At 39.4% G+C, this 27,929-nt stretch overlaps 1 protein-coding gene across 1 annotated transcript in view; it reads left to right on the plus strand.

Moving 5' to 3' along the window:
* Positions 1–27,929, plus strand: part of COL24A1 (collagen type XXIV alpha 1 chain) — a 314,245-nt gene that overhangs the window by 134,494 nt on the left and 151,822 nt on the right. Inside the window, exons 20-24 of the mRNA XM_059688981.1 lie at positions 1,779–1,832; positions 16,019–16,072; positions 17,520–17,564; positions 21,888–21,941; positions 23,293–23,337. Coding sequence (XP_059544964.1) covers positions 1,779–1,832; positions 16,019–16,072; positions 17,520–17,564; positions 21,888–21,941; positions 23,293–23,337 — 252 coding nt within the window. The remainder of the gene's footprint in view (positions 1–1,778; positions 1,833–16,018; positions 16,073–17,519; positions 17,565–21,887; positions 21,942–23,292; positions 23,338–27,929) is intronic.

Consider the following 27,929-nt stretch of genomic DNA (forward strand, 5'->3'; position numbering starts at 1 on the left):
CCTTGCTGGCCTGATCACCCCCAACTGCCCTCCCCTTCCGTGACCCACCTCCTCCGCTGGGCCCTGCTTGCACTGTGTGTGTGGCCATTTTGTGATGGCCATATTGTGACGGCCATCTTGTGATGACGTTAGGGTGTGATGCATGAGGGTGTGACGACCACTTAGGCTATTATTAGTATAGACTAGAAGTCCAGTGCACAGTATAGACTAGAGGCCTGTGCCCTCTCTCAGTCTGGGACCCCTCGGGGGATGACCACCTGCTGGCTTAGGCCTGCTCCCCAGGGGTATTGGGCCTTAGCTGGCAGTCAGACATCCCTCTGGCAGCCCGGAAGCCCTCAGAGGATGTCTACTTGCCAGCGGAGAGAAGGCCTAAGCTGCCGTCAGACATCCTTAGCGCTGCTGAGGAGGCGGGAGAGGCTCCCACCACCACTGCTGTACTGGGAGCCGTCAGCCTGGCTTATGCCTGAGCAGAGCTCCCCCTGTGGGAGTGCACTGACCACCAGGGAGCAGCTCCTGCATTGAGCGTCTGCCCCCTGGTGGTCAGTGTGTGTCATAGTGACCAGTCATTCCCAGTTGTTCTTCTGTTAGGGTCAGTTTGCATATTACCCTTTTATTATATAGGATAGAGGCCTGGTGCATGGGTTGGGGCTGGCTGGTTTGCCCTGAATGGTGTCCCAGATCAGGGTGGGGGGCCAGCCTGGGTGAGGGGCTGAGGGCCGTTTTCAGACTGGCCACACCCCTTTCAGGGTGGGGGGTCCCCGCTGGAGTGCCTGGTCAGCCTGGGTGAGGGGCTGATGGCTGTTTGCAGGCTGGCCACACCCCTTTCAGGGTGTGGGGTCCTGCTGGGGTGCCTGACCAATCTGGGTGAGGGGCTGATGGCTGTTTTCAGGCTGGCCAAGCCCCCCAGCAGGGACCCTCACCCCATGAGGGTGTGGCCATCCTAGGTGAGGGGCTGTTGGCTGTTTGCAGGCTGGCCACGGCCCCCAGCCACCCAAGCTCCCAGTGGAGGCTGGCTAGAAGCAGGTATCTGGGATTTATTTATCTTCTATAATTGAAACTTTGTTGCCTTGAGCAGAGGCCACAGCCAGCCAGGGTAGGCAGGAAGCTTGGCTTCCTCCATCGCCAGGGCAACCAAGCCTCCTGCTTGCTCCAGCTCTGTGGCTGCCGGCTGCCATCTTGGATGGGTTAATTTGCATATAGTCACTCTGATTAGCTGGTGGATGTGGCTTTGAACATAGCAGAGGTGCAGTCAATTTGCATGTTTCTCTTTTATTAGATTAGATATGGGAATGCTAGAATAAGATAGTTGAGTTAGATATAAAATTGATTAAAACCCTGTATATTAATCCATAATCTTTGGGGTTATTTTTCTCATCAGACACTAGTTATTTATACCACTACCTAACAAAAATTTACCAGCTACCATGTAGTTAGTAAACAGTGAGTCCTTTGGTGGCTCTGAGTCCTATGGGGCATTGAAAAGGCCTGTTACAGACCTTTTGTCTTTTTTTCCAAGTTGTAGATGATTTTTTGAATAAGACTCCCACTCCTTTTGAAGGGATTAGAGGTCTGAGGATTGTTTATGAATGCCTGATATAGCAAGGTCTGTTTTAGTACACTTTGTAAGTTTAGTATTCCAATGTTAACTGCCTAACAATTAATCTTTAATATTGAGTTTTTGAGGAGTACATGTGAGAAAAGCAAAGGGAGTTTTTATATGCTTAATAGATTGAAAGTAATCTGCTATGGAATAAACTTTTCATTTTTATGTTCCCTAGGGTTTTCCAGGTGATATTGGTATTCCTGGACAAAATGGCCCTGAAGGATCAAAGGTAAAAAAAGAAAAAAGTATGATAACTATAGTTTTCTATCTCATACTTCAGTGAATTGCTTAAAAAATATATTAGGAAATCAGAACTTCTCTGGACATTTTTGATCTGTCTCAGTTGCATTTAATGAACTATGTACATCTTGTTTCAGGATAATCAGGAAGTAGTTTGCATGTCTGGTTCTTATGGTGTCCTTGGTTGAGTTAAAGTATGTTATCCAGTCTTTTGGGTTCAGGTCATTGAAAAACTCTTTTTCTGGTTTAGTCTAGATTTAGATTAGGATGAAAATGTTTGAAAAGTGCATAGATCATTGAAAACGTATTTTTAAAGAGGTGAAAAAGACACACCGAAAAAGCCATAGTATATAATAAATGGATGTAAGTGTTCTGACCACTAAAACACTTTTGTGCTCATAAAGTATCCACAGATTAAAATAAAAAGCCTAAGTGTGCTGGAATTGATATAGCATTAAATATATTTTTTAAAAAAACTAAGCATTTTAAACTTCCATTACTGTCAAAAATTTAAATACCAAGCTTTGTCAAGCAGGCTGACATAGAATGAACATTATAACAAACTAGAGGCCCGGTGCACAAAAATTTGTGCACTCGGGGGGGAGGGGGGTGTCCCTCAGCACAGCCTATGCCCTCTCAGAGTCTGGGACCTCTTGGGAGATAACGACCTGCTGGCTTAGGTCAGCTCCCGGGTGGCAAGAGGGCAGGCCCAATCCCTAGGTGCAGCCCCTGGTCGTGCTCAGAGCAGGGCTGATTGGGGAGTTGGGGCGCCACCCCCTGTCATGCACAGAGCAGGGCAGATTGGGAGGTTGCGATGCCACCCTCAGTCAAGTTCAGGGTAGGGCCGATTCGGGGGTTGGGGCACCGCCCCCTGTCACACTCAAGGCAGGGTCGATGGGGAGGTAGCGGCACCACCCCCTGTCATGCACAGAGCGGGGCCAATCAGGGGTTTGGGGAGCTCCCCCCTGTCACGCACAGAGCAGGGCCCATCGGGGGTTGAGGAGCTCCCCCCTGTCACTCACAGAGTAGAGCCGATAGGGGAGTTGGGGCACCACCACCCTGTCACACACAAAGCAGTGTGGATCAGGGGGTTGGGGCGCCGCACCCTGTCACACTCAGGGCAGGGCCGATGGGGAGGTTATGGCTCTACCCCGTCACACACAGAGCAGGGCCCGTGGGGGGTGGTTGGGGCGTCGCCCTCTATCACCCACAGAGCAGGGCTGATCAGGGGGTTGGGGCGCCGCCACTGTCACACTCAGGGCAGGGCTGATGGGGAGGATATGGCTCTATCCCGTCACACACAGAGCAGGGCCCATGGGGGCAGGGCGTTGGGGTGCCGCACCCTGTCACACACAGAACAGGGCCAATCAGGGGGTTGGGGCGCCGCACCCTGTTACACACAGAGCAGGGCCGATCAGAGGGTTGGGGCACCACAGCCTGTCACACACAGAGCCGCAGGGTGATCAGGGAATTGGGGAGCTCCCCCCTATCAGGCACAGAGCAGGGCTGATCAGGGGGTTGGGGCGCCTTCCCCTGTCATGAACAGAGCAGGGCGGATAGGGAGGTTGTGGCCCCACCCCCTGTCACACACAGAGCCACAGGGCAATCAGGGGGTTTGGGTGCTGCCCCTTGTCACGCTGATCCTGGTGCCGGGAGGCCTCGCAGCTCCACTGATCCCGGTGCTGGGAGGCATATTACCCTTTTACTATATAGGATAGAGGCCTGGTGCACGGGTGGGGGCTGGCTGGTTTGCCCTGAAGGGTGTCCTGGATCAGGGTGGGGGTCCCCACTGGGGTGCCTGGCCAGTCTGGGTGAGGGGCTGAGGGCTGTTTTCAGGCTGGCGGGTGACTGAAGCTCCCAACCGCTCCTTTTTTTCTTTTTTTCTTTTTTATTCTGGGCCAGCTTTAGCTCTGAGGCTTGGCTCCAGCTCTTAGGCCTCCTCTGCTGAAAGCAGGTATCTGGTTTGTTTGGGTTCTATAATCGAAACACTGTTTCAACTCCAGCTCTGAGATCCCGGCTGGCTGAAAGCAGGTTTCTGGGGTTTTGTTTAGCTTCTATATTTGTAACAATGTTTCAAACTGCAAGCTCAGAGGCCGGCAGCGGCAGGCGGGGAACATTGGAGTCCTCCGTCACTGAAGCAAGCAAGCCTCATGTTCGCTTCAAGCTGCCTGGCTGCCGGCCGCCATCTTAGCTGGCAGTTAATTTGCATTTCACCCTGATTAGCCAATGGGAAGGGTAGTGGACATATGGCTAATTACCATGTTTCTCTTTTATTAGATAGGATAAAGTATTGAGAAAATAAAGATATAGAAAGATTTTTTTAAAAGCCTGAAGTTTGAAGTATTATCAGGTTATGAAGTACAGCTGCTGTGGAAGGTTATCTATGGTCCAAAAATATTAAGTTGAAAGTTACAGAAATAAGCAGGTCATAAGTTTAAATTGCACGATGTTCTCATTAGTGTGATGAAATCTTATGTGGCCCTGCTCTGTCCCATCAAGGAAATGAATCATCCCATTGTCCAGAGCATCCAGGTTGTGTGTGCTTCTCACCTCGTAGCCACTTGGTAGCTGTCTTGGTTATCAGATTGATTGTGGCAATATTGGTGTTTATGTTCAAGTAACCCTTATCATAGTTAATAATGGCCCCAAAGTGCAAGAGTAGCGATGCTTGCAATTTGGATATGTCAAAGAGAAGCTATAAGTGAAAGGTGAATATAGTATAATAAGATATTTTTAGAGAGAAAGAGAATGAACACATTAACATAATTTTAATTGCAGTATATTACTATAATTGTTCTATTTTATTATTAGTTATTGTTGTTAATATCTTACTATTCCTAATTTATAAATTAAACTTTACCATAGGTATACACATATAGGAAAAACAATATATTTAGTGTTTGATACTATCCACAGTTTCAGGCATTCAGTGAGAGTGTTCGAACGTATCACCCTCACAGATTGCTATATAGTACAATAATAAACGTTTTACAGACATCTCATTTAATCGTCACAGCAGCATTATTAGGTAGATATTATTCCCATTTTACAGTGGGTTAAGTTGTTCCTCCACAGTCACATAACTATCACTACCTAGCCAGGATTCTAACCCAGGTGCAATTTCAAAGTCTGATCTCTCAACCACTTATCTTTGGAATTAAATTGTGGAGAGCATTCAATACCATCATGAAAAGTTTTTACTTTATCCCTGGGCATCATGAAGTCATCAAAGATATTTAAGTAGTAAAGTTCCTTGGTGATTTATGTTTTAAAAAGATACCTCTTGTGTCAGGATGCAATAAATAGGAGATAAATTTAAGGCAAGGAAATGAGGTAGAAAAAAGCTAGAAAAGACTATCTGAAGATCTGAAATAGGACATCGATTTCAATCAGCAAATATTTATTGGCTGCCTCTTGTGTAACAACTGTGGTGCTATGCCCTAGGGCAGTGATGGCGAACCTTTTGAGCTCGGCGTGTCAGCATTTTGAAAAACCCTAACTTAACTTTGGTGCCATGTCAGATATAAAAATTTTTGATATTTTCAACCATAGTAAAACAAAGACTTATATTTTTGATATTTATTTTATATATTTAAATGCCATTTAACAAGGAAAAATCAACCAAAAAAATGAGTTCGCGTGTCACCTCTGACATGAGTGTCATAGGTTCGCCATCACTGCCTTAGGGCTACAAAGATGAAAAGTTCTGATCCCTACTTTCAAGAAACTTACAATCTAGAGAAAGATATGCAGGAAAATCTTTATATTAACCACTAGGGGCCCGATGCACAAAATTCGTGCAAGGGGCTTGGCCCTCGCAACCCCAGCAGGCCCCTGCAGGCCCTCGCACCCTCAGCCAGCCCTCGCAGCCTCTCGCAGCCTTGGCCAGCCCTCACAGGCCCTCACAGCCCTTCCCAGCCTTGGCTGGCCTTCACAGACCCAGTTTCATCCGGGAGGTGGTCCGGATGGTCATCTGGAAGGATGTCCAGATGGTCGTTCTGCTGTTTGGTCTAATTAGTGTATTAACTCTTTATTATATAGGATATGAATAATATATAATATGTAATACTATATGAGTATAGGGTTGGGGGACTTAGATTACACTTTGTAGACAAGGTAGCACTTGATCTGACATGATGAATGAGTAGGAATTTGCAAACAGACAAGTGAGATGTATGGCATTCAGGGAAAGGAAACTTGTGAGAAAACACAGTTGCAATAAATATTTGGAACATTTACTAAAAGTTATTCATTGTTTATGTGAAACTCAGATTTCACTTGGCATCCTGTATTTTATCTGGCAACCCTATTGGACATCTATAAACTTTCCCTATCTACAGCAATGTTTGCCCTTTCTCTTTCCATGGAAGAACTCCTCTTTCCCCTAAATGTTCAGGTTCTACATGTGTTTTGCATCAAACCCTCTCTTGACTCCTGAATGACCTCATACCATCAATTACCACCTTTATCCTGATCTCTGACTCAAAATTTCCTCTCTTTGCCCTGAAAATTGTTTTCACTGCCAATGTTGTAGGTTAGGCCCTCTTTATTTTTCACCAGGATCAGTGTAATAGCCCTCCAAGTGTTCCTCCTGCCTCCAGTCTGGCCCTTTTTCAATGCTACTTCCAAGTTGCTGATGGAATAATGTTTGGAAAGTATAGATGTCATCATGTCACTTTTATGCTTAAATCCTTCAGTAATCACAGCTTCTAGGTTAAGGCTTGTAGTTCTTTACTTTTTACACAAAGTTTCCTGTAGTAGAAAGAGTACACAATAAACTAGTGATAACAAGGATAGTATACTAAATACATAAACCAGTAACATAGTCCTTTCTTATCATTATTAAGTACTAGAGGCCCAGTGCATGAAATTCATGCATGGGGGGGGGAGGGGTCCTTCAGCCCAACCTGCACCCTCTCCAATCCAGGAGCCTTCAGGGGATGTCCTACTGACAGCTTAGGCCCACTCCTCGTGGTTCTCGGCTCTCTGCTGTGCCTGGCTGCTTCTCCACCACCGTGGTGATGAAGCCCTCACACCACTCTGTCCACTGTCTGTGGGGCCTGGGGGTTGGCCGCCGCCACGTGGATGAAGCCCCCATGCCCCTGCTGTCCACTGTCTGTCTTCGGGGCCTGGGGGCTTTGCTGCTGCCACCGTGCGAACAAAGCCACCACTCCCCGCTGTCTACTCTCTGTCTGTGGGGCCTGGGGACTTCGCCGCCACCACAGCAGCAAAGCCCCCATGCCCTGCTGTCTGCTCTCAGCGGTGGGGCTGAAAGGACAGGGGGACTCCAGTGGGGCTGAGGGGACTGGGCACCGCCATCTTATGGCTGTGGGCACCGCCATCATTGTGATGGCATGAGGGTCAATTTGCATATTCCCTCTTTATCAGCTAGGATTGTGTACTGTGCATAATTGTATGTACTCTATCTTCATAGGGCTGGCAATGCAGTAGGTCTATTTACACCAGCATCACTGCAAAAACATAAGTAATGTGTTGCACTCTGACTTCAGGATGGCTATGGCAGCATTAGGCAATAGGAATTTTTCAGCTCCAGTATAATCGTATGGGACCACTGCCATATACATGGCCTATTATTGACCAGACGTTTTGTGGCACATGATACAGATTTACCATCACTCTTCGGAAGGCATTATTCCAGCTAAGCTGTTTAGTGTGCCAAACCGTGCCATGCTTGTCTAAATCTCACAGAGCTCTGCATGCTGTTCTTTCTGTCTGGATATTTTTCTGGCTTCCTGTGCCCTACGTTATTAGCTGACACCTTCACATCACATACCACATTGTCCAGGGAGCTTTCCCCGTTCCTCCCAAATCTCATCAAGGTAACCTTTCTCTGTATTCCTGAAAAAACAATCTATCAAGCACTTATCTTTATATATATTATAACTGCTGGTTTGCTTCTATCTCTATGAGACTGTAAGCTTTTTGAGAGAAGAGACTAATTGATTTTATACATATCACAATAATCACAATATCTATAGCACATAATAGGAGCACAATAGATATTGGCTAAAAAGATTATTGAAAGAATATTAAAAGCTCAGGAGTAGGAGCGGTTTTGGAGGAGGGGAAAAAAGAAGTTTAATTCTGGGTATATTTAGTTTGAAGTACCTTTTTGACATCAAGGCAGAAGGTATCACTAATAGTAAAGAAAGCTGAAAAGTATAAATAGTAGCATGAATGGAAGCTGAGATAGAGATGTAGTATAGAGAATGGAGTTGTGAATTTCTTATGTCTAGTTTAAGTCATTCACCTGCTGTATACTCGGGAATTTGAACTTTATACATATATAAACATTTTTCATTTATTTATTTATTTATTTATTTATTTATTTATGAATTCTTTATTTGCATTTATTGAGTTTATTCTATGTGTTAGTACAAGTACTAAATGTAGATTATAAAGATTATTTTAATATACTTTATTGATTTTTTTACAGAGAGGAAGGAAGAGGGATAGAGAGTTAGAAACATCAATGAGAGAGAAACATCGATCAGCTGCCTCTTGCACACCCCCTTCTGGGAATGTGCCCACAACCAAGGCACATGCCCTTGACCGGAATCAAACCCGGGACACTTCAGTCTGCAGGCCGACGCTCTATCCACTGAGCCAAACCAGTTAGGGCGATTATAAAGATTTTTAAGACATGGTCCGTCTCATGGATGAGGTTACAATTTAGTGAGGATTTTTTTAAAAATCACAAAATGTTGTAAGAATTGCTATGTAAAAAGTTGGTGAAATGGTGTGATAGCCCAGATAATTGAGCAATAGATTCTGCCTTGGGATATTGGAAATTACTTCAAGAGGAAGTGATAATTGAACTTAATGTTTTTAAGCCTGCATATCATACTAGGTGAAGTATTAATAGTGATCTTTGAAACTTCCTTCCCATGACTTCCTTTAGTCTTAGAATTACAGTACTTAAAAATGGGACAAAAGACCTGAAAGCCAGATATTTTCATGAAACCCAAAGATTGAATTTCCAATGGGTAATAATTATTTTGTGGATTACTTTGTCGCCTCATTAACACCAACAGCATTAGAGTAATTTATACACATTACTGAATTTTAAAATACTATCTAGAAGATATAATTTTATTATCAAAAGAACCAGAATAGTTTAAAGGAAGAAGGATATAATTTTACTAGAGGCAGGGTGCACAAAAATTTGTGCACTCGGGGACGAGGGGGGTCCCTCAGCCCGGCCTGTGCCCTCTCGCAGTCTGGGACCCCTTGGGAGATAACGACCTGCTGGCTTAGGCCTGCTCCCGGGTGGCAGAAGGCAGGCCCAATCCCTAGGTGCAGCCCCTGGTCGGGCTCAGAGCAGGGCGAATTGGGGAGTTGGGGCGCCGCCCCCTGTCATGCACAGAGCAGGGCCCATCAGGAGGTTGAGAAGCTCCCCCCTGTCACTCACAGAGTAGGGCCAATAGGGGAGTTGGCACACCGCCCCCTGTCACACAGAGCAGGGCGGATCAGGAGGTTGGGGCGCCACCCTCTATCACCCACAGAGCAGGGCCGATCAGGGGGTTTGGGTGCTGCCCCCTGTCACGCTGATCCTGGTGCCAGGAGTTCTCACAGCTCCACTGATCCCGGTGCTGGGAGGCATATTACCCTTTTACTATATAGGATAGAGGCCTGGTGCACGGGTCGGTGCTGGCTGGTTTGCCCTGAAGGGTGTCCTGGATCAGGGTGGGGGTCCCCACTGGGGTGCCTGGCCAGCCTGGATGAGGGGATGATGGCTGTTTGTAGCTGGTCACACACCCTTCAGGGTGGGGGTCCCCACTGGGGTGCCAGTCTGGGTGAGGGGCTGAGGGCTGTTTTCAGGCTGGGACTGAAGCTCCCAACTGCTCCGTTTTTTTCTTTTTCTTTTTTTATTCTGAGCCAGCTTTGGCTCTGAGGCTCCAGCTCTTAGGCCTCCGCTCCTGAAAGCAGGTATCTGGTTTGTTTTGGTTCTCGAAACTCTGTATCAACTCCAGCTCTGAGATCCCAGCTGGCTGAAAGCTGGTTTCTGGAGTTTTGTTTAGCGTCTGTATTTGTTACAATGTTTCAAACTGCAGGCTCAGAGGCCTGCAGCCGCCGGCAGGGAACGTTGGAGTCCTCCGTCAGTGAAGCAAGCAAGCCTCATGTTAGTTTCAAGCTGCCTGGCTGCCGGCCGCCATGTTGGCTGGCAGTTAATTTGCATATTGCCCTGATTAGCCAATGGTAAGGGTAGCGGTCGTATGCCAATTACCATGTTTCTCTTTTATTAGTGTAGATGTTTTGTAGGTTGAGAAGGATCTGCTTTTGCCTCTCTTCTTGGTCCTTACTATTTGCCTTGAAATTGTTTAGAAACAGAAAGGAACAACAAAGCCAAACAGACTGACCCTGTTAATGATGTGTTTCTTTAGTTGTGTACACTGTATCATGGAAGCATCTTTAAACTAACTTTATTTTTATATATGGTATTGATTGGGAAGGAGGCTACAGAAGGTGGTGATCAGGAAAATCATGTCCTCTGGACTTGAAATACATGGTTGCCCTATTCGCAAACAAATTGGGTTCTTTCCAGAGCAATTTGGCATAGCTTTAAAGAAACCTTTCATTTTCTCGTCATTTTCTGCCAGTTGACTAAGACTAAAACTACGATTAGAAACTTGTGTTAATTACGGTTCTATTAATTATGGGGTTGTGTGTGTGTGTGTGTGTGTGTGTGTGTGTGTGTGTAGACACAAAACACTTCAGCAAACCTTCTTGTGAGCTGAGCTACCCAATTTGGAAATATGCTTTCAAGTATCCCATAATATTAGCAAAACCACATCCTTTGCTGTTTACTGTAAAAAGGACTGCCAATCTCTGTTTTCCAGTAAACAGAGAAATTATTTGTTGCTACAATGGTTTGTATTGTTACTTTGGCTATGGAAATAAGGACGGTAAAAGGCTGTTATTGTCTATTACATAACATCTCTGATAAATTATTAGAGAATAACTTCTGTTTGTGAGGTTATGTTACAGAATATATAGAGATAAATTTTACATTGAACTATTAAAATATATGTTTACCTGGAAGTGTGCTAATTTGGTAAAAGGAAAATGCTTAGCTCTAAATATTTCCCTGGGATGATCTCAATTCAGCCTTGAAGGTTTACATTCCATACACTAAATCAAGATATTTACACACAGATTTCGTATATTAACCATTTTATCCTCCTGGCAGCATTTAGTCAGCTAGAAATATTTATTGAGCTTGTATAATGGGGAATGTACTGTGTTCAGAAATATTTATTGAGTTGGTTAAGCAATTACTTGGTTTTCTGTCTACTAGGAACTTGTAATACTCTGAAAACGTGAGATTTCTATGTGAAAAGTTAAATGCATTACTAGGCAGCATGTAATAGGTGAATAATAAGGACCCCAGAAGAGAAAATAACTTATGTGGCTATTTTTCTGAGAAATTTCTTTTAAAATTAGGATTTTAGTTGGGTGGGTTGGATTTGGCCATGCAGAGCCAATGGATGAGAGATCCCACGCAATGGGTTCAAAATGGATATAAGTGTGCAGGGCAGAAGTAAAACCACCTGACTTAAAAGAAAAGTTAGGAGGCAGGTAGTGACAGATCTTAAATATAAATCTGAGACGTTTCAATGCTCATAAACCCATGGAAGACTTTTTTATATTGTGGTTAAAACATATAACATGAAATGGACTCTCCTATATTTTTAACAGTACAGTACAGTATTACTAACCATGTGCATATTATTGTACAGTTTAGATCTCTAAACTGTTTTTTTTCCTTGTGTGACTGAAAGTCTATACCATTGAACAGCAATTTCCCCCAACCCCTGTCAACCACCATTCTACATTCTAGTTCTACAAATATCACTACTTTTTATATCTCATATAAGTAAAGTAATTTAAAATAAAATAAAGTTCTGTGACTGGCTTATTTCACTTAGCATAAGGTCTTCAAGGTTCACCCATGAAGTAGCATATGTCAAAATTTCCTTCTTTTTTAAAAGATTGAATAACAAATCATTTTCTAGTAGTTCCAAAATTCACGTTTTCTTTACTCATTCATCTATCCATCAGTGGACATATTGGTTGTTTCCACCTATAGGATATTGTAAATCATGCTGAAATTAGCATGGGAGTGTACGTAGATAGCACCTTGAAATCCCGTTTTTAATTTTTTTTTATAAATAACCAGAGGTGGGATGACTGGATCACATAGTAGTTTTATTTCTAATTTTTGGAGTAACCCCAAACCGTTTTTCCTAGTGGCTGCACCATTTTACATTCTCACCAACAGTGCACAGAATTCCAATTTTTCTACATCCTAGCCAGTATCTATTATTTTCTATTTGTGGGTTTTTATTTTATTATAGTAGCCATTCTAACAGATGTGAGGTAGTAGGTTTTCCATTGTGGCTTTGATTTGCATTTCCCTGATGATTATTGATGTTGAGTATTGTTACATACACCTGTTGGTCATCTGTATGTTTTATTTGGAGAAATGTCTATTCAAAGTTCTTTACCTATTATTTTAATTGGACTATTTAGTTTTTACTATTGGGTTATAGGAGTTTCTTATATTTTTTATAAATTAAACCATTATCAGATTTATGGTTCACAAATATTTTCTCTCATTCTGTAGGTTGACTTTTCACTCTATTGATTGTTTTTTATTTATTAACAAGAGGCCTGGTGCACGAAATTCTGCACTTGGGGGGAGAGGGTTCCTCAGCCCAGCCTGCGCCCTCTTGCAATCCAGGAGCCCTCAGGGGATGTCCGGCTGATGGCTTAGGGGAGCGGGCCGAAGCTAGCAGTTGGACATCCTTAGCGCTGCCACGGAGGTGGGAGAGGCTCCTGCCACTGCCACTGTGCTCACCAGCTATGAGCCCAGCTTCTGGCTGAGTGGTGCTACCCATGTGGGAGCACACTGACGACCATGGGACAGCTCCTGCATTGAGCGTCTGCCCCCTGGTGGTTAGTGCATGTCATAGCGACCGGTCATTCTGGTGTTCGGTCGATTTGCATATTAGTCTTTTATTATATAGAACTAGAGGCCCAGTGCATGAAAGTCATGCACAGGTAGGGTCCCTAGGCCTGGCCAGAAATCAGGGCCAATCAGGTTCCCCACCTCCCTGCCTCCCGCCTCCTACTTCCCTCACTCTCTCAGTGCCCCACCACTGCCACTGTTCACCAGCCATGTTCCGCACCACTACCTGGTGGTCAGGGCACATCATAATGAGGGATCGAACTCCTGGTCTCCCGGTCAAACTCCCAATGGGACACTTTGCATATTAGCCTTTTATATAGAGAGATTGTGCAGAAGTATTTACTAGTTTATTTTGCTTTCATTCTCCTTTTTCTTTTCTTTTTTTTAAGATATTTTTTTATTGATTTCAGAGAGGAAGGGAGAGGTAGAGAAAGGTAGAAACATCAATAATGAGAGAGAATCATCGATTGACTGCCTCCTGCATGCCCCCCCCCCACTGGAGATTAAGCCTGCAACCCAGGCATGTGCTCTTAACCAGAATTGAACCCGGGATCCTTCAGTCTGTAGGCCAACGCTCTGTCCACTGAGCCAAACCAGCCAGGGCTTGTTCTCCTTTTTCTGTGTGTCATATCTAAAACAATCATTCCCAAGACCGATGTTAAGGAGCTTTCTGCTATGTTGTCTTCTAAGAGTTTTGCAGTTTCAGCTCTTATGTTTAAGTCTTCAATTCATTTTGTGAGGCCCTTCAGCTTTGTTCATTATTCTCAAGGTTGTTTGTCCATTCAGGGTCCTTTGTAGTTCCATATGAATTTTAGGATGTTTCTATATCTGCAAGAAATGCCATTGACATCTGGGTAGGGATTGCATTGACTCTATAGATAACTTTGGGTAGTATGGACATTTTAGCAATATTAAGTGTTTCAGTCCATGAACATGGGATGTCTTTCCATTGAGTCCTCTTTAATTTCTCTCAGCAATGTTTTGCCATTTTTTATTGTATAAGTCTTTCACCCCTTGGTTAAGTTCATTCCTAAATATTTTATTCTTTTTTTATGTTATGGTAAGGTAGATTGTTTTCTTTATTTCCTTTTTTAATTATTTGTTGTTAGTGTATAGAAACACAACTACTTTTTGTATGCTATGTATTTTGCAACTTTGCTAAATTGGTTTATTCTAAAAAAATTTTTGTAGAATCTTTAGGAGTTTCTATATATAAGATTCTGTCATCTGCAAAGAAAAATTTTACTTTTTCTCTTCCTATTTGGTTGCCTTATTTTCATTTTCTTGACAAATTGGTCTAGGTAGGACTTCTAGTACTATACTATATAATAAAAGCCTAATACACTAAGTATCCAGTTGTCTGGTCAGCCATTCAACCAATCAAAGCGTAATATGTTAATGATATGCTAAGGTTGCTCACCTGCTCACTATAATGTGCACTGACCACCAGGGGGCAGACGCTCCAACCGGTAGGTTAGTTTGCTGCTGGGCCGGCCAATCAGGACTAAGCAAGATGGGCTGGACTTGCCCTGGAGCCCTCCCCTGTTGCTAACCTCCTGCATCCCTCCCCAGACCTGATGATGCACCAGTGGGGTCCCTTGGCCAAGCCTGAGCCCTCTCACAATCCAGGACCCCTCGGGGGATGTCAGAGAACCAGTTTTGGCCCGATCCCATGGGACACCATGGGACCCCACTGGTGCATGAGTTCGTGCAGTGGGCCTCTAGTGTTGAATAAAAGTGGTTAGGGTGAGCATCCTTGCTTTGTTCCCGATTTTTCAAGAAAGCTTGCAGTTTTTCACTGTTGAGTATGATATGAACTGTGGACTTTTCATATTTGTCCTTTATTATGTTGAGGTAATTTCCTTCTATTTTTAGTTTGTTGAGGTTTTTATCATGAAAGGTTATTACATTTTATCGAATGCTTTTCTGCATGTTATTTTTGTTCTTTATTCTGTTAATGTGGTGTATCACATTGATTTTAATGTTAAAAAATCCTCAAACCTCAGCTATAAATCCCATTTAATTATGATGTTATGATCCTTTAATGTGTTATTGAATTAGTTTTGCTAATATTTTTTTTTAGGATTTTTGCTTCTATACTCATCAGAGCCATTGGTCTGTAATTTCTTTCCTTGCAGTGTCTTTGTCTGGCTTTGGTATCAGGGTAATGCTAGCCCTATAGTATAAGTTGTCTGTAAGAGTTTGAAAAGTATTTACATGAATTATTCTTTAAACGTTGTGTAGAATTCTCCAGTGAAGTCATCTGGTGCCAGACTTATTTTAGGGGGTGAATGTGGGGAGTTGATTACTAATTTAATATCCTCAATAGTTATAGGTCTGTTCAGATTTTGTATTTCTCTATGATTCAGTTTTGGTAGGTTGTATGTTTCCAGGAATTTTATTTATTCCTTCTAGGTAATCCAATTTGTTGTTATGTAATTGTTCATATTAGCCTCTTATGACTCTTTTTATTTCTGTGCCATTAGTTCTATTGTCCCCTCTGAATAAGAAAAATGTTACCATGTTGAGAAAGATGTATAGGGTATTTTCTGAAATAGGAATATATTTTTTAGTTGTTTCAATCAATTTTTATTCAGTGAATATTTGATTTTTAACAGCATGCATTTTGATTCTCAAAAGATTTTCTTTTAATTTTGAAATTCCTAATCATGTTCAGATTGTTAGTTTATTTTATAAATTGCCTTTTACCAGCTTGTATCATGAAGGGAGATTATTTGAAGAGCATTTAGTATATGAATGATTTATTCCAGACTCTGTTGGTCTCTTAACAAATTAAAACATTATATAACCCCTCTATCTGTTTTCAGACTTTGTAAATCCTCTATTATGTATTTATTGTACTATTATCTTATTAACAATAAGACATATTGCTTTAAATTTAGAAATACTTTTTCTGAAAAAGGTGTATCATTGAAGAGTAGTGCACTGGGCAGATTATTTGAACACTAACATACTGTTTAAAATAAGTTTATCCTATGTTTCACAACTTTTTGTATGCACTGTAGTTTTCTGCTCATCTACCCACTCACCGCATTTTGATAACCTCCTAAAGGGAAATGAATGGTACTAAATAGTATTGCCAATCTCCAGATTAATGCTGATTGAAAAAATATTAATTGAGCTAAAGTTCTCATTATGTGTGCTTATGTTGTTTTTTATAGGGAGTCCTTGGAAATAGAGGGCCTCCTGGACCTCCTGGTCTCAAAGGAACTCAGGTATGGAGGAAATAAATATCCAATCAGCAATTTTTTGTTTAGTCTTTCCCTTTTTCATTTTTGTGGTACATTAGTTTTTGTTTAAAGAAAACATTGCTTTTCTGTCAATTTTTGCCTTAGAGGATTTCAAGTTACCATATTATACTAGCAGTTATGCCATGGGATTTAGAGTCATTCTGCAGTGTTCTAAATTCATTAAGTGATTTATGTCAGTGGACTCCATGGAACATCTGAAGAATCTGAGCCTAGAATCTCAGTTATATGTAGTAGAATTTATATTTACTATTTATGTCCATTTTATATTTGTGACCCAATAAATTATGTTTTTATTAAATTGTGAATCAAGCAAAATGTTTTTTTAACTAAATAAGAATATATAATACTAGGAAGGTCTGTATATATTCTTCAAATGTGCTAACATAAACTTTCATTTGAAGATAAAAAATCAATATACTAATATTTAGAAAACATGTCAATAAATGGAATAAAAACTGTTATTACTTTTTTATTTTCTTAAAGAATAATGTATAAAAATTTAGCTTTAGGTATTTCTTGACCTGGCTAGTGTGGCTCAGTCGGTTGGCACATCATTCTATGCAATGGAAGGTCTCGGGTTCGATTCTTGGTCAGGTTACATACCCAGGTTGTGGGTTTAATACCTGGTCAAAGTGCATATGGGAGCTATCTGAATGTTTGTCTCTCACATCGATGTTTCTCTTGCTCTCTCTTCCTCTCTCTCTAACATCAATAAAAACATATCCTCGTGTGAGGATTAAAGAAAATTATTTTTCTATGCTCCTCCATTCTCTATTCACCTATACAGTTTTTGTATGCACAGATTTTATATTTTATGAAATTATAACTAATTTGACCCCAAGAATATTGGACCTGTAAATTATTCAAGAAGAAACTCTGGACATTAACCCCATTTGGATATGGTTCTATATATCTTTGTATCTCTGTGGCTTAAGACAGAACTAAGACTCAAAAAGATATTTGTTGAATGAATGAAATGCCAAGCACAAACATATTCTGTACCAATAATTTTTAATATACAAATGCATATTGATTCTATCTATTAAAAACTTAATTGAGTTCCTCTCTGTATCAGAGAGATATTGAGTCCAAGAAAGTAAAGCTAATCTTTAATTCACGTCTTAGTGATTCTGAATCCTAATTTTGTTATACTCTAATCATTTTCACTGTTATTCACTCTCATTTTTCTATATATAACTTATATCATCCACTAATTTAAAAATAATCCAACAGTACATGTCTCTTTTAGAGTAGATGTGGGGTTTTCAAAAAAAATTAAAATACAAAAAAAATCACAGAATTATTTTCATCATGTCTCAGAATGAGCTTCAGATTTCAAAATAAATAGAGAGAATAGGATTTATATTTTTAATGCTTATTTTAGGCCATGATATGTTCTGATTTTTTTAAGGGAGAAGAAGGACCAATGGGACCCGTTGGAGAACTGGGACCACGAGTAAGTATCATATAAATAATTTTCAAAAAAAAATAAGTTAAAAAGGGGACAAATGTAGTACTTTCAACAATAAAGATTTTTTTAAGTGTTCCTCTTAAAACAACTATTCTATGAATGTTTCTCAATAGCACCAAATTTTGTTATAGCAAGGATAAAAATGAAAACAAATTATAGCCAAACAATACCCCCAAATAAAATAGGCCTGGTCACACCCAACTGCCCTCCCCTGCCAGCCCAATCGCCCCAACAGTCAGACATCCCTCAAGCAGTCCCAGATTGGAGAGGGTGCAGACCGGGCTGAGGGACAGCCCCCCTCCTCCTGTGCACGAATTTCATGCACTGAGCCTCTAATTGTGTGTGTGTGTGTGTGTGTGTTGCCACTATTTCATTAAGGAAAAAACGATTTTTTATTTTATTTTTTTGTGAGGTGAGTTATATAACAAAAACACTATTGCTATTTAAGTTCAGTATAATTGATCCTAAAGTTTACTCCCCTAGAAAACAGGGGAACCATGTTCACCTCTTTTCTACCCAGACTTAATATTTATTAGTATTGTTGCTTCTATTGGTTAAAGATCAATTTAGGGCTAGTATTGCTCTAAGTGTATCACATGGCATCATCTCTAATCCTAAAAACAACCCTGCAGGATATTGTCTGCATTTTTAGATATGAAAATAAGGCCTTCATATTATATTCTTTTTTTAATTCTTTATTTTTTAAAGTATTACATGAGTCTCCTTTTTCTCCCCATTGACCTCTCCCCTGCCACCCCCTTACCTAAGCACATGCCCTCACCCCCCTACTGTCTGTGTCCATTGGTTTTGCTCATATGCATGCACACAAGTCCTTTTGTTGTTCTCTTACCCCTTCATCCTTCCCCCGCCACCTTCCCTCATAGGTTGTACAGCCGTATTTTAAGCACAACATGCTCAAGATAAATCTAATATGACAGAACTTACACAGGACCAGAAGTGACGATTCCAAGCCTGAAGTACTTGATTTAAAGAGATTGTAAATGTGCTAATACCAGATTCCTGTGAGAGTCATTTCACTTTGTAGATATGATGTGTAACTATTTCTTAATATACTGCAGTGCCTGAGTATCTCATTATTACAGATGAAAGAAATATTATCAGTAAAGCCTTTTCCAAATAGTGTGAATAAAATATAGTATAATTTTTTATAAATGTCATAGACAGATCTAATAATTTATATTCTTAATGATATCTTTCTGCTGTATTTTCAAGTTCATTAGAGAGCAATTGATATTTAACAATAATAGTATGATTTGTTTATACTTTATTCTACTTTGTGCTCAGTGAGAAACCACTAGAAAATTTCAAGCAAGGTAGAGGCAAAAATTAGAACAACCTAAGTCCTAAGTATAATATTAATTAGCTAAAATCTTTAGATGTAGTCAAAGTGGAATGAGAGCCAGGGGGTTGTTTTGGTTGTTGTATTTTAATAAATAAAAATATGAGAGTATTTGTTAATGAGTAGGAATAATAAAATACAAATCTATAATGCCTAGTAGATATAAATGAGTGTTCTATTTAGCAATCTCCTCCCATATTGTTTCTAGTCCTAGATTTGCATTTGTCACACACATTAGTTGAGACATAGTGATATCCTTAATCAAATCTTGTATAATCAGGGGATCAGTTATATATTAGAAACCACATACTACAGATTAATGTCCACAATATCTGGGATATTGACTTTCTCTCTTTCAGTGACCTTATCTTTTACTATTTTCAGCTACTAACTGCTATGATCATATCCTTTACCACATCATTACCGGTAACAACAACCTCTCCTTATTTTCCATTTCAAACTTCTCACTGCCCAATCATCTACTTTCTTTCTAGTATATTCTTTTTTGTAAACCACCCCAACATTACCTATAGGAATTTCAATCCAATAACCCTATTGCCATTCCATTATTCTTTATCTCTGCCATGACTTCACAGCATTTCTCATCATGCTTAAAACATTATAGTTATCCCTTTGTTTATATTCAGAATTCTCTTTCCATATTCATTTACTTTTACTTATTTACATTATTATTTTACTAGAGGCCCAGTGCACAAATTCATGCACAGGTAGGGTCTGGCCTGCCTGCCAGCCCCCCCCCCCCCATCAGGGCTGATCAGGCTGGGCTGTCCAGGGGGAGGGGATGTGGAATGAGGGGGACAATAGGGGGCAGGGCTGGTCAGGGGAAGGAGCTTCGGTGCTTGGCAGGCCGGCCCCACCCCCTGGTCAAACTCCCAGTCGAACTCCCAGTTGAGGGGACAATTTGCATATTATCCTTTTATTATATAGGATGCTTTCTCTTTCCTCAACTTGATTTGTTTCTTTCTTGTTCTCATACTCAGCCCTTTATCTTGCATCCTACTTCTCTGAGAAGACTGAAGTAATTAGAAGAGATCTTCCAAAAGTGTCTACCATAGCTTCTATTCACTTCCCTGTCTCTATGCCATTTACTCTGCCTTCTCTTGTTATTGTGGACAAACACACCATTTTCCTAGCAAGGGCCAAAACTTCCTCTTGCTTATTGCATACATTATCCTCTTGCCTATTGAAGAACATTGATCTAGCAATTCTCCCCGTTCTCTCCTGCATTATAATTTTGTTCCCTCTAATGTATCAATCCTATCATAATATAAACATACCATTATTTCTTCCATCTTAAAAATAAAAATAAAACTTGTATTGATTCCAGTTTTCCTTCCAGGCATTATCTTTCTCTACTTCCCTTTTCAGTAAAACTTCTCAAAGGTATTGCCTATATATGTTCTTTCCAATTTCTCTCCTCACCCTATCTACTAAGACCATCCTTGTCCCCACTACTCCAAAACAAAAGATGATCTTATGGAGGGAGGTCATCATTGACCCCTCTGTTGCTGAATTCAATGGTCATTTCTTAATCTTCATATTACTCAATACTTAGTCTTCAGAATTTTATTAGATCAGTCTCTTCTTCTGGAAACATTTTCTTCACTTGCATGCTCTTCCTCCAGATTCTCTGGCAGAAAATTTGCATATTTGTCTAATTTATTCAAATTGTAAATTGTGGAGTGCCCCAGGGCTTGATTTGTGGATTTCTCCTTTCTATCTATATTCAGATAAACTGGTCCAGTCTTATGGCTTTTACAAACCATCAAAATGCTGGTGATTTTCAAAATTGTATGTTTAGATCAGAACCTTCTACCCCCCGAGCTCTGGACTTGTATTTCTACCACGTGATCTCTGCACCGAGATGTTTAAAAAGACTATCAAACTGACATGACCATAACTGAGCTTCCAATTTACCCTCCAAACCTGTTCTTGCAACAATCTTCCCCATTTATTGGGTCCCTTATTCGGATTTATAAATCTTGAGTTCATTCTTGACTTTTCCCTTTTTCTCACCTTTCACACATGACCTGGCAACAATTCCTGGAAGATCTACCTTCAAACCATATACAGAACCTTGCCACTTCTCACAGCCGTATTCTCTGTTACCACCTGATCTGTGCCATTGTCATATCTCATTTGAATTATTGCAGTAGACTCCTCTTTGAACTCCCCATTTATCCTCTTGAATTAAATTGATCCTGTTAAAACTTAGATCATGGCACTTCTCTTTTCAAAGCTTGTCTAAGGCTTCCTGTCTGACTCAGAGTAAAAGCTACAGTCCTCACTGAGACTACCAGGCCCTACATGAGCCGGTTTCCCATCTGCCACTCCCTCCTTTGACCTTGTCTACTTACTGACCTTCTCTCTTATTCTGCTCCAGCCATATTGACTCTTCATGACTTTACCAACACACCAGGCACATTCTTGCCTCTAGCTTTGCACATGCGCGTTTCCTCTGCTTGGAATGCTCTTCTCTCCGCTGTCCACGCAATGTATCCCTTTCTTCAAACCTTTACTCAATGCCACCTTCTCAGTGAGGTCTTCTCTGGTAATTTTATTTTAAAAATTTAACAAAACTCCCACAACAGTTTATATCTCCCTCCCTTACTTAATTTTGTGTCCTTCACATTTACCACTACCTAACATACTATAGATTTACTTATTTTTTAAATTATGCATCCTCACTAAAATGTAAGCTCTATGAAGGCAGGTATGTTTAGTGCACCCCTCAATCCCCAGCCCCTAGAACTGTGCATGGCACATAGTAGACAGACTTTATAGAATGAAGGGGCAATGTATATTATAAAATAAAATTATCAAATAATTTTATTGTATCTCATAGAATAGCCTGAATTTTATAAATCTTAGGAAACTTTAAAAGATGAAAATGATTAAAGTTATCTTTTTTTTCTGTTCTCTTCTAGGGAAAACCAGGTCAAAAGGGATATATAGGTGAACCAGGACCAGAAGGCTTAAAGGTAAAGCAAATGGCTTTATTACCAGTTACAAAGTGTAATTTTTAAAAAGATAATATTATTACTTTTATAAAATGTACACATGTCAAAAGATTTTATTCAATTCATTAATAAATGAGAGAACCAGTGATATGTTAAAACTGGTTCTAAGAGCATTTGAGACACTATATATTATAATTACTACATCATTTTTCAATTCACACCAGCCAGTTACAAATGCTAAGCAGCTACATATTAGTGGTTACTGTGTTGTTCAATGCAGTTTAACCATTTACTACTCCACATTGTAATAAATTATTAATTTTTAGACAGCAATTGATAATTTGTTCTCCTATTTCTATAAATAAAATATATAATCCTGTCAGATTAACTATGTGAAACACCCTGAACTTGATCTTCTACCTATCATTAATATATCTATGCCTTTGTTCAGCCTTTGTTCATGCCATATCTCACCATCAAAAATGGCTGTTCTCATCACCAGTGTAAATATCACCTCTTCTTCAGGGCCCAACTCAAATGTAGTTTCATAATTCATTATTTGAAATCATTAATGTTTGGATTTTCAGAGATACTGTGGTCATTATACTGTATTTTACCTAACATGCCAATAGGCTATGGCCAGCACACCATAATTAGACACATGAATATTTCTGTGGTGAACTGTCAAGATGTTCAGATTTATCAGAATAAATCAGCACTATAATAAACAGCCTGACTCATATCAGGTAAAAGATTGCTGCCAAATAAATTCAGGTTAGGACACGTTTGTCACCAAGTTGTGAAAAACTGGGTTTTCAGAGCTTTAGGGACTGTGAATTATGATTATAAACATAACATTACTTCTCCAGTGAAGTCAGCTCTAGCTCCACCAGCCCACAGCGTGCCTGCTCCTATGATGCCCTTTGCTACTTATGTGTGGCATATATTCTGTTCTTCTGGGAGATACCTAATTTTCTGAAGCAAATAGAGCATTCCTGTGGGCAAGGGCTTTGTTTGTATTCTTTTTAACATTTTCCACAATGCCTACCATCTGCCTTTTGCAGAGTATACCTCAATAAATATTTTATTTTTTAAATTTTATTTGTAGAAGTGGTTAAAAATTGATTAAAAGTCCTTACTGGAAGAATGTAACTTAAGAAAATATGTTATTACTATTTGAATGAAAATAGAGTCATGTTCCATAAAAAAGCTGCCTAGTGAACTGTCAACCTAGTTTTGAATAACTGAGATTTCTTTTGCCTTTTTCTATGTGATAACTAGATAATTACATTAAAATGAAAACATAAGTAATGCATGAATAATCTTGTTTGAAAAATAGTCAGTTTTGCAACTTTATATTTTTTATTAACAGGGAGAAGTGGGAGATCAAGGAAACATTGGAAAGACTGGTGAAACAGTAAGTTTACTTTATGCTGATCCTACTTTTATATTTCAATTATCTGTAAGCATTTTTAGGAATCACATTAGCCATGATCAGTACTTATAAAATTCAGAACAAGAAATTTCACAAATTTAAACTCACTTGTGCTGTGACAAATAAAACCTACTGTATAAGAGAGAAATAAGGGAAAACATAGTGACTAACATTTTCATCCAAATATAAATTATATTTATGATTTCAGGAGCATTCTTGTTTCTAATAAGTGGTCTTTAATTTTAGTTCTGGTCATATTTTGAGCTAAATTTGACCTTAACATTTTTCATTATTAAAGAGTTACAAGTTATCAAACCATAAAAATAGTCTAATAGTTTGAAGATACCTTTCTGTATATTTGAAAGATGGAATGAACCAAGAGGTAATGAGGTAGAATGCATATTATAATTTATTTCCTCAACAAATGTTTTACTTTTAAAAATTTACATTACTGCAGAAGTAGGAGGATTCATGTTGTATTTGAATCAGATAGGTTACAAGTAATTTTATTTTATACAATGGATAAAGCTAGCTAAAATATTCTCTAACAAATGAACCTATTTAACATATATAAAGTACTATGTTAAATTAATGCAATTTTTAATTTATTTACATAATAAGCTGGGTTGTCACAAAGCAAGTGATACCATTTAATAGATTAAATGAGCAAATTCAAGTCCTTATAACCTATCTTATGACTTAAATAAAAATAAAATTTTAAAAGTTATTTTGTAAGCTTCAGTAATTAAATAATCATATTTTCTTGTCTTATTGTAAAACAACAATACATTTCTTATACTCTTAATTGTTATCATTACTTATTAATAAAAATAAGAAGATCCATTTACTCTTAAAAGATCATTGCCATACCAATGAATTCTGAATACCTGAAGGCGAACTTTTTGTACTTGTTTTTACTGAGAAGGGAAATTTCAATGGAGTATTTGTATCAATTGGATTTTTTAAGGCTTCTCATCAATTATTATAACTTACATTTCTCCAAGGTTGCTCAAAGAAATTAAATGCTTCCATTTTTGAATTGCTTAAAAAATATATATAAACTAGAGACCTGGTGCACGGATTTGTGTACCAGTGGGGTCCTCCAGCCTGGCCTGCGGGGATCGGGCTGAAACAGGCTCTCCAACATCCCCTGAGGGGTCCTGAATTGCGAGAGAGCACAGGCCAGGTCGAGCGACCCCACCCATGCACGATCGGGGCCGGGGAGGGACCGCAGGAGGGCTCCAGGGCGTGAATGGCCCATGTTGCCCAGTCCTGATCAGGGCCAGCTGGGGAGGGACTGCAGGAGGTTGGCCAGCTGGGGAGGGACCAGGGGAGGGCTCCCATGCATGTCTGGCCCATCTTGCCCAGTCCTGATTGGCCAGACCCCAGCAGCAAGCTAACCTACCAGTCAAAGTGTCTGCCCCTGGTGGTCAGTGCACCTCATAGCGACTGGTCTAATGGTCGAATGAATGGTTGGACACTTAACATATTAGGCTTTTAATATATAGGGCTAGAATTAATAGCTAAAGTTAAAATACCAATGGAGAGAATCTTTTCTCAACAACTATCAAACTCCTGTGTTATTTACTTAATAGTATTGCTCTAGTTCCACATAGTGTAAGAACCCATTGCCAGTGCTATCCAAAGAGAAACTAGAACACACAGGCAGTAGATTTATGTTATTGGAGAGAAATTAACATTTATTGATCATTTGCTATGTGCCAGGCATAATGCCAAGTGATGTGTTATATTATAGCAGTTTACTTAATTCTCAAACAATTTGAAAAGACACATTTGGTTATTCCAGTTTTTTAAATGAGTATACTGATGCACACTAAGCAACCTGTTTAAAGTTACATAGCTAATAAATTGCAGAATTGAGATATAAACCCAGAGCTCCAAACTCCAAATCCAAAGCATTATACCATGCTGGCAACTTCCCTCTCTCCCCGCCATCTTTATTGATGTATATTTGACAAATAAAATTGTAAGATATAGTGTAGGTGATGATTTGATACATGTATACATTGTGAAATGAGCCCCCCTCAAGTCAATTAACATAACTGGAGATATTTTAATGTTAGTTGAACAACCACTTGGCCTAAATGTTATTGAGAGGTTTTAAGTATCGATAAATTATCAAAACAAAAGGACCTTTCCAAGTTTGAGATTCCATCTTTCTCATTAAGGATGGAAGATAAAGGCTTTTTATCTTAGCCACTTTAGTGGCTATTTTGAGTTAATGAATACATATAAAATGCCTGAAGACTATTTTTGGATCTAGTAAGTAACAACTTTTATTTTATTAGTTTCAAAATCTTAGAAGCATAGTTCATCTAATCCAGAATTCTGTTAAAACAAAACTCTCTCAAGATATTGAAAGATATGGTTGCACTTCATAACATCAATCTTATGATTTGGGGATATCTAAGTTTATTTGTAACCACATAGCTAGATTTAACTTTTCCCAGTCCTTCTGTACAGGCATTTAATTGCCTTTAACTGGATCTCTCCAGTTTTATTTATTTTTTTCTAGATTTATACAAATTAGAAGCCAATTTACAGTAGAGTATGCCACATACAGCAATCCCATCTACATTTCATGTCTGTATACCCCTTAAATTCATTTACTATAGGTGAAGAATTAATTTCTATAACTATGCCCTAAATAATTCTCTGATTTCAAAAGATGCCCACCTTAGCTTCTTCATTCGAGCATTCTTTTTTTTTTTTTAACAAACTGGAATTATCCCACCTTAACTGCTAGTCCTCTCTGTCTTTAACTTTCTAGGCTGAAAGTATTTGAAGAGCTGTAGAAGAGAAAATAATGTACTTTTTTAGTATTGGTCAAAAGACCAGAGTTAGGATTAGTTGATAAACATTATCAGAACAGCAAGAATATTTTAATAGCCTTTTAAACACTCAAACAGACACATCCATAGAGTAATTCAACATCTTATTATTATAAGGTTTGGATGACTTTAAGTCATTTATTCAGCAGATATTTATATTTAGGCACATTTAGTGAACATATGATCCCTGCCTTCATGAAACTTACATGGTCTATTAGGAGTTTGACAAGAATTAAATAATCACATAAAGAAGTATATTATTATAAACTGTGACACATTTTATAGGAGGAAAGTGTAAGGAACAAGGGTCCCAAATTTGGTTCCAGAGATGAGAAAAGACAATTTTAAAGAAATGACATAACAAGTTGCAACCATAAAGAAGAGGGAAGACTGGGGAGAAAGAACATTCCTGGCATGTCCAATATGACATACTTCCCACCTTTGCCACTTACCTATTTTTTTTTAGAAGAACTACTTAAATTCCTTAAATATTTGTTTTATCAACAGTAAATAGATGAAAATAACTACCTTATAGAGTTTCTTGTGGGGATTAAATATGGTAATTCACTTAAAGCACTTAGCCTAGAGCTAGTCACATAGTAAAGTCTTCATAACTGTTAGCTGTGATGGTGGTTGTGGTTGTTATATGTAATGGGCCTAATGGGAAAGCATTTAGCTGTTTTGAGGAACTCAAAAAGAGCCAATGTGGATAGACTTTGGTGAGCCAAGGAAAAAGCAATGTGAAGTGATATTAGTTAAGGGGGCAGGAGCCAAATCATTAAGGGTCATGTTTCTTACTTTGGACTTGATCCTAAAGTAGGTGGGAAATCATGGAAGTATTCTAAGTAAGCCAATGACATGACTTAATTTGTGTTTTAAGATTACTCTGGTTACAATGGATTGGGGAGTTGGTCCATGGCTGTGAGGAGCAGAAGTAGGAGAGGGTAACCAGTTAGGATACTGTTGCATGAGAGAGAAAGATGATTTGGGCCAAGCTGATGGCAGTGGATGTAGCAAAGTGGATATATTTGACATATTTGAGGTGATAATTTTGGACATAGGCTCCCAAAGTGGAAGGATTCTAGTAAATTTCCAGCATATAATAGGCCTTTAATAAACTAAACTATGTATGATTTATCATGAATATTATGGAAGCATAAGGAATTAATATACATGATTCTAAGGATAATTCCAATTCTAAGAATCTATAACTCTTTTCTGAGAATTTTATTGTTTCTAGTCCTCCTCTCGCCTGCTGATTTGTCTTCTTTGCTCTGGCTGCCCTCCAGTTTTATTATGTCTTTCTGGAGTTGGAGCAAACAGAACTAGACTAAATATTTTAGAGTTAATGGCTCCACAGCCTTCTGCATGAATGGGGTGATAACTTCTATTATGTTTTCTTTTTGTTGATAGTCAAAACCACGTAAGCTTTATCCTATAGCAGTCAATTAGGATGTCTTTGGGAAATGATCAGAGGTCACTTTCAGGATTCTTTTCTGGTCTGTTATTTTATATATAAAATGTGGAATTTTTTTCATGAAGTAACCTTGCTTGCATTAAGTTTTAGTGCTACTTTTCTGCCCACTTGAAAAGTTTCTTATGATTGTCTTATAGTCTGGCCACATTGATTTATCTCTTAAAATATAACCCAGCTATTTGATTTTACTTCATTTATTCCTTAATTTATCAATTTAGCAAGATTTCATAAGCAATCTACTGTGT

The sequence above is a fragment of the Myotis daubentonii genome, chromosome 3, assembly GCF_963259705.1.
Source record: "Myotis daubentonii chromosome 3, mMyoDau2.1, whole genome shotgun sequence".
In the NCBI taxonomy this organism is placed as follows: domain Eukaryota; kingdom Metazoa; phylum Chordata; class Mammalia; order Chiroptera; family Vespertilionidae; genus Myotis; species Myotis daubentonii.